This window comes from Poeciliopsis prolifica, unplaced genomic scaffold (assembly GCF_027474105.1).
Source record: "Poeciliopsis prolifica strain line A6 unplaced genomic scaffold, Auburn_PproV2 SCAFFOLD017, whole genome shotgun sequence".
Lineage (NCBI taxonomy): Eukaryota > Metazoa > Chordata > Actinopteri > Cyprinodontiformes > Poeciliidae > Poeciliopsis > Poeciliopsis prolifica.
This window is the reverse complement of record NW_026562392.1, coordinates 10,091,485-10,102,501: the sequence shown is the minus strand read 5'-3', so window position 1 is coordinate 10,102,501 and position 11,017 is coordinate 10,091,485. Positions and strand designations below refer to the sequence as shown.

At 43.7% G+C, this 11,017-nt stretch overlaps 2 protein-coding genes across 5 annotated transcripts; one reads left to right on the top strand and one right to left on the bottom strand.

Annotated features, from left to right (window-relative positions):
- Positions 1-244: 244 nt before the first annotated feature.
- ubxn11 (UBX domain protein 11) lies at positions 245-4,388 on the bottom strand. Its single transcript, XM_055042385.1, has 14 exons — positions 4,210-4,388; positions 4,074-4,114; positions 3,318-3,428; positions 3,130-3,227; positions 2,956-3,007; positions 2,779-2,864; positions 2,055-2,139; positions 1,748-1,965; positions 1,578-1,655; positions 1,398-1,512; positions 1,203-1,306; positions 1,048-1,121; positions 567-710; positions 245-486 (listed from the first exon to the last, which is right to left on the bottom strand). Exons 1-14 carry the CDS (start codon positions 4,281-4,283, stop codon positions 345-347), a joined length of 1,422 nt encoding a protein of 473 aa, XP_054898360.1. The 5' UTR covers positions 4,284-4,388; the 3' UTR covers positions 245-344.
- A 562-nt stretch (positions 4,389-4,950) lies between these two features.
- Positions 4,951-10,951, top strand: fez2a (fasciculation and elongation protein zeta 2a). 4 transcript variants are annotated; one of them, XM_055042387.1, is made up of 9 exons: positions 4,951-5,382; positions 6,667-6,775; positions 6,931-7,044; positions 7,123-7,249; positions 7,343-7,608; positions 7,756-7,836; positions 7,970-8,045; positions 8,121-8,186; positions 10,020-10,951. In XM_055042387.1, exons 1-9 carry the CDS (start codon positions 5,051-5,053, stop codon positions 10,034-10,036), a joined length of 1,188 nt encoding a protein of 395 aa, XP_054898362.1. In that variant the 5' UTR covers positions 4,951-5,050; the 3' UTR covers positions 10,037-10,951. The 4 variants fall into 4 exon arrangements, with proteins under 4 accessions (XP_054898362.1, XP_054898361.1, XP_054898364.1 ...); XM_055042386.1 differs by having other exon boundaries at positions 6,928-7,044; positions 8,121-9,742; XM_055042389.1 differs by adding an exon at positions 9,717-9,742 and having other exon boundaries at positions 6,928-7,044; positions 7,756-8,045.
- The last annotated feature ends 66 nt before the right edge of the window (positions 10,952-11,017 follow it).

Genomic DNA, 11,017 nt, shown 5'->3' with positions numbered 1-11,017 from the left:
CTCCAAATCTGGTATTACAAAGAGTCACGTGTCTTAACGAGAGAGCCAGGGAACCTGGAAGAGAACCAGGCCCAGAATCACTGATCCTCTGGGTCTGAGGTGCTTTTGGTGTCTTTGTGAACTTTAGACGCCACTCTGGTCCGGTTCTCTAGCATAAAACTTCGGTGAATTTTTTTTTTTTTATCGCCCATTGGATCAGTTCTAATTCTAAGTCGTGGAAATTTAAATAGAAGTAACCATCATGCGCGTTTAACATACATTTCTTTCTTTATTAATTATTGCTCCAAATGTTTGAAGGATGCAGGAAACCTTAAGGAAGAAGAGAGGCTCAAACTCCTCAGAGTTTACTGGTGTCTTTGTTGCCTCTGACGGAGCCTCAGGGTGACGTTTCCTGAGAGTCCACAGGACTGGAGGGTCCGGTTGTCATCGCTGAAGCTGCAGTGTGGATATGCACTGATGATGTCATAACCAGGCTGAACTGCTCCCCTGCAGAGCAGAGAGAAACCACATGGTTATGAAAGTTAAACTTGACAGACGTCAAAAGCTCACGAGGATGCTTTCCCCACCTGTGTTTGTCCAGATAGCCTCGCAGCTGGCCGACTGTTTCTGAGAGGCTCATTTTCATCACGTAGGTGAGATTCCCGTCCTCTGATTTCAGCTTGAGAGTGACGGCAGCTTGGTCAGGTTCGCCGGAGTTGATCGTCTGTGTCCTGAGGGAATGTTGTGAAAATGACGCATTAAAACTCGAGTCTTTTTCTGTTTGTCAGCAGCAAGGCGTTTCTGCCGCTGCTGTCGTCGAACATAATCCCGAGCTGTTCCAGATCGGCCTGCCCCATTTTTCACATCACAGCCTGCAATAATCTCAGAATCTCCGTCATCAGTCAACATGGGCAAATCAGAATTTAATCAGGCTCTGACATCAAATACGGCTGTGCAGAAGCCAGCTCCTTCAGCCTTTTCAACATGGGCTTCCTTCATAAAACCAGGATCTGCAGAATATCTGAACAGAACAGAGGCTTGACCTCATTTCATAGTCACTCTGTTTACCTCTCCATCATCGCTTGGAGCGCTGGTGTGTCGATGAGAATCTCTGAGCTGCTGCTCGGAGCATCAGAAAGACCCTGATGAGAGAACCGCTGTGTTAAGCAGAGGTTTGTCAGGTTTGGGTTTGTCGGCGTAAATGACGGATCTCTGCTGCCCACCTGCAGAGTTCTCCTCAGGGGACCCCTGATGTCGATCACGTTGCCAGCTTTTACTACCACCTTTGGCAGCTTGTTGAGGAACTGATCTGTGGTCAGCCTCCTCTCTGTGAATCAGAACCGAAATAATAATAATAAAAAAAGATTGAGACCCATCCTTTACTGTAGGGCCGTGACTGTGACGAGTTCTGACCAAACCTGGCACAAAGCCGACTGAATTGGTTGACTCCTCCCCACAAACTGCTTGTCCGTCACCCGGAAACGTGTGCCACGGCATCCTGATCATGAATTCTTCATCTCGACGGTCATGAACCTGGACAAGGTTCCCTGTGAGATACCAGGACGTTTGCAAATGGAGAAAATGTTGCAGAGACGCACCTCGAAAGGCACGCCGTCTGGAAATCTCTGCTGAAGCTCAGATGGAAAGTAGCCATCCATTAGATCTTGCATGCATTGCTGTGAAAATCAGAAGAAAAAAAACGTCATTTTAAGAACCAACCAGTCCAGTAAAGTGTGGAGTGTTTCGAGTGGAGGTGCAGAAAGCCAACCTGGGTGCTGTGCTCCTGGTACGAGCGGAACGGACCGTCGAACATGACGATGCCGTTCCTGTACAGTTTCAGCTGAATGGGATCTTTTTTCGCCAGCGTGGCTCCGGTCCCTGTTGCTTGAACGAAAGACTCTCCTTCCCCTGCGAGGACATTCAGCTCCCTGATCCTCCGAAGGACAAGGTCAAAGTTCATTTGGAAGCCCCCGTTAGGAGAAAGCCCTGCACAGGAGACAGTACGAGGGGTGAAAGGAAACTTCTGCACTGATTACAAGAGAGCCGAGAGTCTGCAGAGCAAGATCAAACTATACCAGAGTTTGTGTTCTCTGGACTCTCTTCTGAGTTGCTGGTGTCTTCATCTCCCACCCAGATCAGACCATAGTCACCCAGAAACTTCTACGGGACAAAGGGAGATCATTCTCACACACTGACCCAAAGTTATAAAAGGAAAAAAAAAACAATGTGCGGTTTTCAAAGTTTAATTAAAAGACTGAAAATATGGATATGGATTTTTTTAGACATGACAGGAATTTTCTGAATTTTCTGCTCATTCTACTTTCCAAATAGCTCAAGTTATTCATCTACTCAAGCCTGGACTTTGACTGGACCGTTCCAGCCTCAAGTCTTCTCCAGCTTCTAACAGGTTTTCATCATGGGTTGACCTGTATTTGGCTCCATCCAGCTTTCTAGCAACTCAGACCCCACAGCATGATGCTGCCAACACCTTGCTCCACTGTGGGATAAGCTTTAATTGAACGATTCTTCTTGCCAGTCTTCAATAAAGGCAAAACATGTGGAGTGCATGGCGAACTTTTAGCTACTTTGGGTTTCATTTTGGAAATTCAGAGTGAATTAGATATGAAGTCATGACACACTTTTCAGATTTTTATTTATGAAATGTTCTGAAAACACAATTATTCTTTCTTCCACTTCACAGCTATGAAATGACTTGGTGTTTTATTTATATAGGTCCTAATGCAAATGCATAAAACACGAGGATGTTTCAGTGATATGGATACTTTGTGGAAATCTCACCTCCATTTCTTGCACTTTATTTTGCAGCATTTGGCACCTTTTCTTCAGCTCATATCTGCTACTCAGACATGGCGCGCCCTCTGAATCTACGCTGGGAAAGATAGCAGTCAGCGAATCGCTTTGATTCAGACAAACATCCCCGACCCGGACAGGCCTGAGCCTGCCATACACAAATACCTGGCTCCTCCCGGGACCTCAGCTGCTCCTCCAAACCAGAGATCATCTCATCCTTCAGAGAAAAGCAGAAACACTATGAAATTTCATCCTGTCGGTGTGAGTCTTTAGGGTTTCCCCTAGAATGACCCCCGACTTGTGTTGTGTTGTTGTTTTTTATTGTATTTTTTTTCCCACCTTTTGGTGCATTTCCACTGCTTGACCCCTCAGTGTGTTCTCCAATATATTTATTCGATGCATCATGGCTGCCATGAGCTCGAAGTCACTTGGGGCACCTGGTCATTAAAGTGCAAAACAAATCTCCTGAAGTGGAAATCAAACAGGAACACATATAATTTTCACCGGCATTCCAATGAGTGCAGTACCTTGTTTCAATCTGGCTCCGGACTTTGAAGTGGCGGCCACGTTGGTCGCAGTGTGAGACTGAGGAGAACTGGGATTTAGCGGGTCGTCAGCAACCTGTGTTGCCTTTATTTCTGAGGCATTAAAGTGTACATCTTAATGGTTGGTGAAGTGCAAAAATACCTTGATGAAATTAATATTGCGTTGCTGAAAAGCTGTGAAAAATGCAACCTTTACGTCAGTCGTGAAAAACCGGCATGTTAAGCAATAATGGCTCCCAACATAATCACCAGCAAAAGATCTCCACAAAATAAATGCAACTGTAGCTACAAATAAATGCAATAAATTCAATAATTGATATGTTCATCAATACCGCACATGCTTCAGCCTTGTGAAATGATGCATAAGTTAATCTAATTGACAAAAGGTGGTTGCATCATGTTAATCATTTGTTTGAAACTATTATTTCTTGATATGAGTTTTTTTAATATCTTGGACTCAGGTTAAAGATTTATTTACATGTATATATATTGTAAAAATCAGTTGTTTACATCATATATCAGTACTGTGGCTGAAGTTATGCTTATGTCACATCAAAAAAGGCAATAAATTGTATTAAAACTCTATGATGTAATAAGGACTTTTCCCCCTCATTATTAAGTATTTATATTTAACTGATATGTGCAGCCTCAGTAACATATTCATAATGTAATATTCCTTCAGGGAATCTTCCTCCCTTGCTGTATTGGCTCTGCTGGTGGTCTGGGAGTGCAGCCTACCTTGCAGCAGGTTCCTCTTGAAAGGCACTTTTCTACTGCAACTGCAGGGCAAAGAGTGACTCGGTGTATCTACACGATCTGTTTGAATGTTCTACACTGAAGCACTCAGGAGCTGAGGGTGAAACTGTAATCTCACCCCGGTTCATCCATGTGAGAGTCCTGCAGGGGGGAGCGCCTCGTTTTCTTCAGCATCGGTACAGGAGAGCTCATTTGGAAAGAAAAGACGATGTCGGTTCTTGCTCGAGCGTTTTCAAAGGGAATCGCCTTGTTTTATTTCAGTTTGTTTACAGTCTGTTGTCATAAGCAACCGAGAACGCGGATCCCAGCTGGAAACATGACGATGCCGGCGTCAGCCACAAGAGGCCGCTCTTTCCTTGTTTCTTTTCTCTTTTTTTTGTTCGATTGATTGATTGTTATTTTTAAAACGCAGTACATAATTATTATATTTTAAGAGAACATTCTTCTCTTTTGAACTTGTTTTGGTATATAAATGTTTTTTTTTTTATTTATTATTTTTTTGCATTACTTTAATTTCCGCTTTTGGCTTCACAATGGTAAATACCTGAGGGTACTTGGTGACACAACAAAGATATATTAATTTCAAAACAGTGCATGCATTCTCTATCAAATTTTAGGATTTCTGTTGCACATCATAACAACATAATTAATTTTAAATATATTAAGCATTTGATAGTTCAATGGGCAAGTCCTGGGGAGACCAGGCAGCTCAGTTTGTCAGGTGAATAGTAAAACCAAACAACAAATTGATGAATCGAATGATTGCATTGCTGCACAAAAAGCTTATTTATTGTCAACATATTTTGAGTCCCCACACAACAGGTCATAACATGCTGGGTATCACCACTAGTGGGCCCAGCCGGTGCTGCAGCTGCAGCTGCAGCCTCGGTCAGACGCACAGAGGATGAGGCCTGCCAGTCCTGCCCCGATTAATCCATCGTTTGCCCGGGGCGGTTAGCATGGTCCGGGCCATGGATGCACCGATCGCGCGTTTAGACGACGGCCGGCCGAACTTGGCGGACGCGGCCGCGGGTTCGGCGCCGCCGGCCGGCCGAGCGGAGGCCAGCCCCGCCGCGGGGGGAACGGCGGCTCGGCTCCTCCGGGATCAGGACGATCCTCCGGGGCGGGCTGACGGCGACGGCTCCCCGGAGGAGTCCAGTGTGTGCAGGTCCACGCAGGAACAGGTTAATGGACCGGACGGGAAGTTATCGGCTTGCCTCGGGGATGTGAAACCGGAGAGGATCGGTCCAGTGAGCGCGTTCACCGAGGAGACCCTGCTGGAGAAAGACGAGTGAGTGTTTGTGTTTGGCCTGACAGGATGAGCACGCTCCATGTTATTACCATGTGTAATAAGCTGCTTAAAAACACACAAAGATCATATCAGGGTCGATGTTTACTCAGGATGATAATACTGGACGGATTGAAGAGCCCAGAGATATTCTCATCATCAGGTTCTGTGAGACCACCAGCCAGTACTTGGTCCTATGATTTTCAAACATTTCATAATATTTAATTGTTTTTTCCACATACAAGCCCTTGCATAAGTATTCATAGCCAACAAACACTGACAATAATTAATTTTCTTCCCCCGTTTAAACATAGTTGTGTTTCCAGTTTCCCAGAAACCATGAAGACACAGCAAACATGTTGAAGAAGATAACACCAAATTGGAAAAACTACCATCCTCATAGTGAAACACAGTAGCGGCAGCATGAAGATGTGGGGATGCTTTTCTTCAATGAGGACAGGGAAGTTGGTCAAGAATGTTCTGAAGATGGGAGGCTGCAGCTGAGTCGAAAACGGGGCGGAAGTTCACCTTCTAGTGCCATAACAACCCTAAATATGGATCAGAGCTACTATGGAGTCGATTAAATCAAAGTGCATTCATATGTTGCACAAAACGGTTAAAAATGTCCGTTTCATAAAGTTTATTAAAGTTCAGAGGACCAAGAACAGTTTTGCAGGAAATGCGTCTCAAGATAAATCTAGAAGTTGACTATCGGGTCAAACTCCAAATGCGTCACACGCAGATCTGTCACAATGACAAATTTTGCAAGATGACGAATTGTCTCAAAAATCACTGCGATAAATGGCAATATTGTTGTTTTAATACAAAAGTCAAATCATATTTTGAAAAATGGCTTAATGGTGCAAGTTCGCCCTGTCAAAGACCAGTAAGCTTTAACTTTGTGTCGAACACTTCACACTGCAACTGGAAGGCATTTTAAATATTTAAAATGAAACTCAACAACCACAAACAACAAATAAAAACAAACTAAAACCTAAACACAACTAACAACATTATTAAAAATGGACTATGAAGTCTCTGTAAACAAAACTGCCTTTCAAAATATATTAATGATCGGAATGAAAATTATTGAGCTAATTTTAATTTATCATGCAATTGATTAAGTCATTGGTGTGATACATTTCCCAGAATGCTTCACACCTGCTACACTGACTTCCTGTTACGTACCTAAATGAGATCATGGCAAAGACATTTCTCAGAGATTCTGGAGAAGCGTTTGAAGAGCGCGAAGTCTGCAGCTGTCAGTCATTCCTGTCTTTCCTGCAGAATCTGGAGCGCCCTCGCCTGTAACTACGGCCAGGCCGTGCCGGTAGACTGGCGGCGGTCTCGGACGCGCTCCCTCTACATCTCGACGTTTAACCTAAAGGAGAGACCGGTGAGCGACTCCGCCGCCTCCTGCCCCACTTCTCCCCTCCCCTCATCCTCCCACCAAATCCCTCCTGTGTTTATCTCACAAAGCTGAAATTCTCTCTCATTGTGGCTGATTAAATTTCCTCCCCCACCTAAAACCATTCTGTCTCCGGATAGAAGGGGACGGATGATGCGGCGGAGCTGTCCGATGAGGACGAGCTGAGGGAGCAGCTGGACATGCACTCCATCATTGTCCCCTGTGTGGACCAGGAGCCCCTTGTCACGGCGGAGCAGGTGCAAAATGAGGTCACGTCGCGCTGTCATTCAGATATCTGATCCTCCGATGCATTGTTTCATTTTCCCTCTGCGCAGGTCATTGAGGAGATTGAGGAAATGATGCAGGACTCACCCGACGTGGAGGCAGAGAGGAATCCCTCCCAGTCGGATCTGTCCATGCTCTCCGTGGACATCCGGCGCGGCAGTCCCGGTTTCGAGGACAGTGAGTGGCCGCTGCAGCGAGCGTAAACGGGGGGCTTTTCTCAAAAGCAGCCTTTGCTCAGTACGTGTGTGTGTGTGTGTGTGATGATTCCAGGGCTGAGGTCGCTGAGCGCCGCCGAGCTGCTGCAGTGTCTGACGGAGATGGAGGTGAACATCAGGAGGTTCTCTGAGGAGCTGGTGCAGCAGCTGGCCGTCAGAGACGAGCTGGACTTTGAGAAGGAGGTGAAGAACAGTTTCATCTCGGCGCTCATCGACGTGCAGAACCGGCAGAAGGAGCACAGGGAGGCGCTGAGGAAGAAGAAGAAGCTGAAGGGTGGAGTCGGAGCAGCTCAGGGTCTGCCGGAGAGAACACCTGGATCAGTAAATAATCTTAACGAATCATTCTGACAGCAGGACTTTGCTACTCTGTCGGGGGGAAACCCACTTTCTCGTACTTCCTAAATACTTCATCTGATTCAACTATTTTCCCCTTTCGTTTCTTCTTCGCTTCTCTTCCTTCCTCCCTAGCGCTTCAGCATGGACGGCCTCTCCTCTGTTATTCAAAACAGCTTCCGGCAAACATTTGGCAGTGGCTGCAGCGAAAGACAGGTTCAACTCCTCACCTCGCCACAAGCTTAAACTTTTCTGCTCTTTTCTTCTCTGTTTTTGCTCCAGAAATGTAACTTTTCCAGCAACACAAATGCTATGCTTAGCTTTGTCTCTTCTTTCCTGTGGTTCACAGTATTTGACCACAGTCATTCCTTATGAGAAAAAGGGACTTCCTCCGTCGATCGAAGACCTCCAGATCCTGACCAAGAGTAAGCCGTCTCATCTCTGCTCTGCTGTTTGGCCTGGTTTAGCTCAGTCAGCGCTGATTTATTGATTTATTCCAGTTCTGCAAGCTATGAGAGATGACAGCGACAAGGTGCCTGGTCTCTTGACGGACTACATCCTCAATGGTGAGTGTTTCTCTCCTCTGTTCCCACCCTGTGACCATTAATGACCAGCTCTGTTTCATCTGAGATCTCCGGTTGTCGTTGAGCAAAAATACAAATTCAGTTTTTAATTAAATGTATATGACAGTGTTTAGTTTTTATTAAGTTAGTGGTCACCACGTAAATTTCCAGAACTTACTAGTGAAAACGTATCCAGTGAGTTCTGATTATTACATTCCCCTATTACTAAGTAACTTAATGAATGTTTCAGATAAAGTACCTGAAAGTTACTAGCAAGTTCCATTATTCACATGGAAAAAAACATCTAGGCTCTGGGAGAGAAAATTGTGCTCACATTATATTTGTTTCGATCCACAAACAGTTGAAATATAGCACATAAAATGAATGGAAACAAATCCATGGTTTTCAAGAGATTTTAGCAGTAACAATCTGAAAAGTCTGTTTTTATACCTGGCCATTTCTGAGTGAATACTCGCTTCAATCATATTTTGACTGCAATTTCAACTTTAACACTTTAGAGACCTCTCTGCCAGTTTTCACATCTTGAGACTGAATTTTCTTCCACTTATCTGGTGAAAAAAGTTCAGCCATGTTAGACAAACAGCATCTCTGAATGTTAATTTGCATAACTGGGTAAACCTTCCTATTGAAGCCGTCCCATCCTGTGATTTTCATTTGTGCTGTGGTCTTAAGTTTGGGATATTGTTTTGTTCGCCGCATCTTTCTCCCCGACCTGTTTGCTGGTTGTCCTGCTAATGTTCTTTAATAAACATCCAGTATCGTTCCAGCATAACTGTCTGTATAGTGAGATTCAACAACACAGCTTACTTTGAGTTGGTCTCACATAAAATCCTCTTAAGATACAATACAATTTGTGGCTGAAATGTGTAAAAAAGATCAAGTGTTGCAAACACATCTGGAAGACAATGTATGCATCCTTGAAAAGACTCCCAGCGTTTCCATGCTTCCATGTTGCAGTTGTATGAGTCTGAGCTAAAAAAGTTGCAGTAAATGATCACAGTGTGTATCTCAGAGGGGTGGAAGAGCACACAGTGTGTCTCTGTGTGTGTGTGTGTGTGTGTGTGTTTTTTATCCCATGTCCTTTTGTTAGTTGCTCTGTTGACACTTCTTGTTCCAACAAGCCCAACTCGTTCCTGTGGTCTGATCCTGCTTCTCCTGCTTTGATGCTCGGATGTTTCTTACGATTGTGCTTTTCAAAATGCTTTTCGACTCTTTCCATTTCCCGTAAGCTTCGTGTTTTTCGCCTGTCTTTGTCCTACATGTTCTCCATCTCTCCTCTTTTCACTTCTTAGTCTTTGGTTTTAATTGAAATAGTTATGAGACAAAATGAATCTGTGTGGCTCAGTCTTAGTAAGAACAAATAGAAATGGACAGAAAAAGGCCTGGAAATGTGAAATAATCTAAGTTTGTGTCTTCTGTGTCTTCTGCTGATCTTTTCATTGTTGTTGTTTTTTTTTTTGTCTTTCTCCACTTCTCACAATCTTCACAATCTTACGCTGCTTTACTCTCTAGCTCTGGTCTGAGCTTTGGACCGCGAGGTTTGTGGCACATTCCTGTGTGACATTGTTGTTGTTCCATATGTCAGAGAGCGCCCCCTGTCTACCAAAGGGTGTAGTGCAGTCTGACCTCAAAAATGTCCCTCTGTTCCTTCCTGCTCTTTACATTTGAGTTTCTGTAGTTTAGTCAGAAGTCAGGCTTTATCTCACCCAACAAACTTCTTGAAGAAACTTAGTAAAGAGCAGAAACATAGATTTTTCCTGATATTTTTTTATTCCATTGGGATCTTTTTAATATTTATTTTCATCTTTCTTTCAGTGTTTTGTCCGACGTAAATGGATCCTGATGATCAGCAGACACTTAAAGTTAGAAAGAAGAGGACCTGTGAAGCACACTTAATTTATTCCTGAATGCTTTTACCTCCATGTGTGAATTTATTGGCCCATCTCTGATTTATATGTTTAAGTTATTAATGACTGTGATTTGCAAATAGAGTGCGTTCTCGCAGACTTTTTGACATATAGAAGGTTTTTCTAAGTGTTTCTTCGTTTTTAAAGATTTCAATCAGACATTAGATGAATTCATTCAGGGCAAAGCTGTGAAGCAAAGGGCTTAGCATTTATGAAGCATCGACTGATCATCTGAGCCAAAAAACAAGGACACTTTTCTAAAGAGCAAAACATTCTGTAAGCATAAACAAAAAGACGAGACGAGATTAGAATCCCAGCATTACAAGTTGAAAGATCAGAGAGGTGGAAAAAACAGCCAAGAGACATGGACAAGATTATAAAAGAAATCTGAATCCAGTCTGCGTCTTTGTGGCGTTAGCGATCTCTGATTTATATGTGTATCATTTTATCAGGACTCTACCTCCAACACTGTCTGTATTTATATAATATACTGAGCTGATGGAGGCTTTACTGGCAATCAGAAACAATCTATGCATCTGAGTAAGAACTGAATCTGACCCACAAACTGTCTGCGCTTCGGAGACGCCGCCTGGAGCGCACAGGAGGCGTCACACCTCGACTCTCACTGTGTTCCTACCAGCTGCCTTTGCCTGAACTTTTCTACATCCAGGAGAGCTTATTCTCACTGATGAATGTCATGTTGAAGCTCTACTTACAGAGGCCACGTTGCTCTGCTATTTATTTATTTGTGTAAATATTGTATCTGAGTAATAGAACTCTTGATATGTTTGCTTAATTTTACTACTGAGAGGTTAAATAATAAAGAACATGATGAGGAAATGTGCTGAGTCAGGGTTTGTGGTTTTGATGATTCTCTAATGGAGTGAAAAACTTTGTAAATGAGCT

Coding starts and splice junctions, on each gene's coding strand:
- ubxn11 (XM_055042385.1), bottom strand. CDS start 4,283: ATGAGCTCTCCTGTACCGATGCTGAAGAAAACGAGGCGCTCCCCCCTG. Junction 1,122..1,202: donor CCCTGAGGAGAACTCTGCAG/GTGGGCAGCAGA, acceptor TTCTCTCATCAG/GGTCTTTCTGATGCTCCGAG. Junction 487..566: donor GGCTATCTGGACAAACACAG/GTGGGGAAAGCA, acceptor TCTGCTCTGCAG/GGGAGCAGTTCAGCCTGGTT.
- fez2a (XM_055042386.1), top strand. CDS start 5,051: ATGGTCCGGGCCATGGATGCACCGATCGCGCGTTTAGACGACGGCCGG. Junction 5,383..6,666: donor ACCCTGCTGGAGAAAGACGA/GTGAGTGTTTGT, acceptor TCTTTCCTGCAG/AATCTGGAGCGCCCTCGCCT. Junction 7,045..7,122: donor CCCTTGTCACGGCGGAGCAG/GTGCAAAATGAG, acceptor CCCTCTGCGCAG/GTCATTGAGGAGATTGAGGA.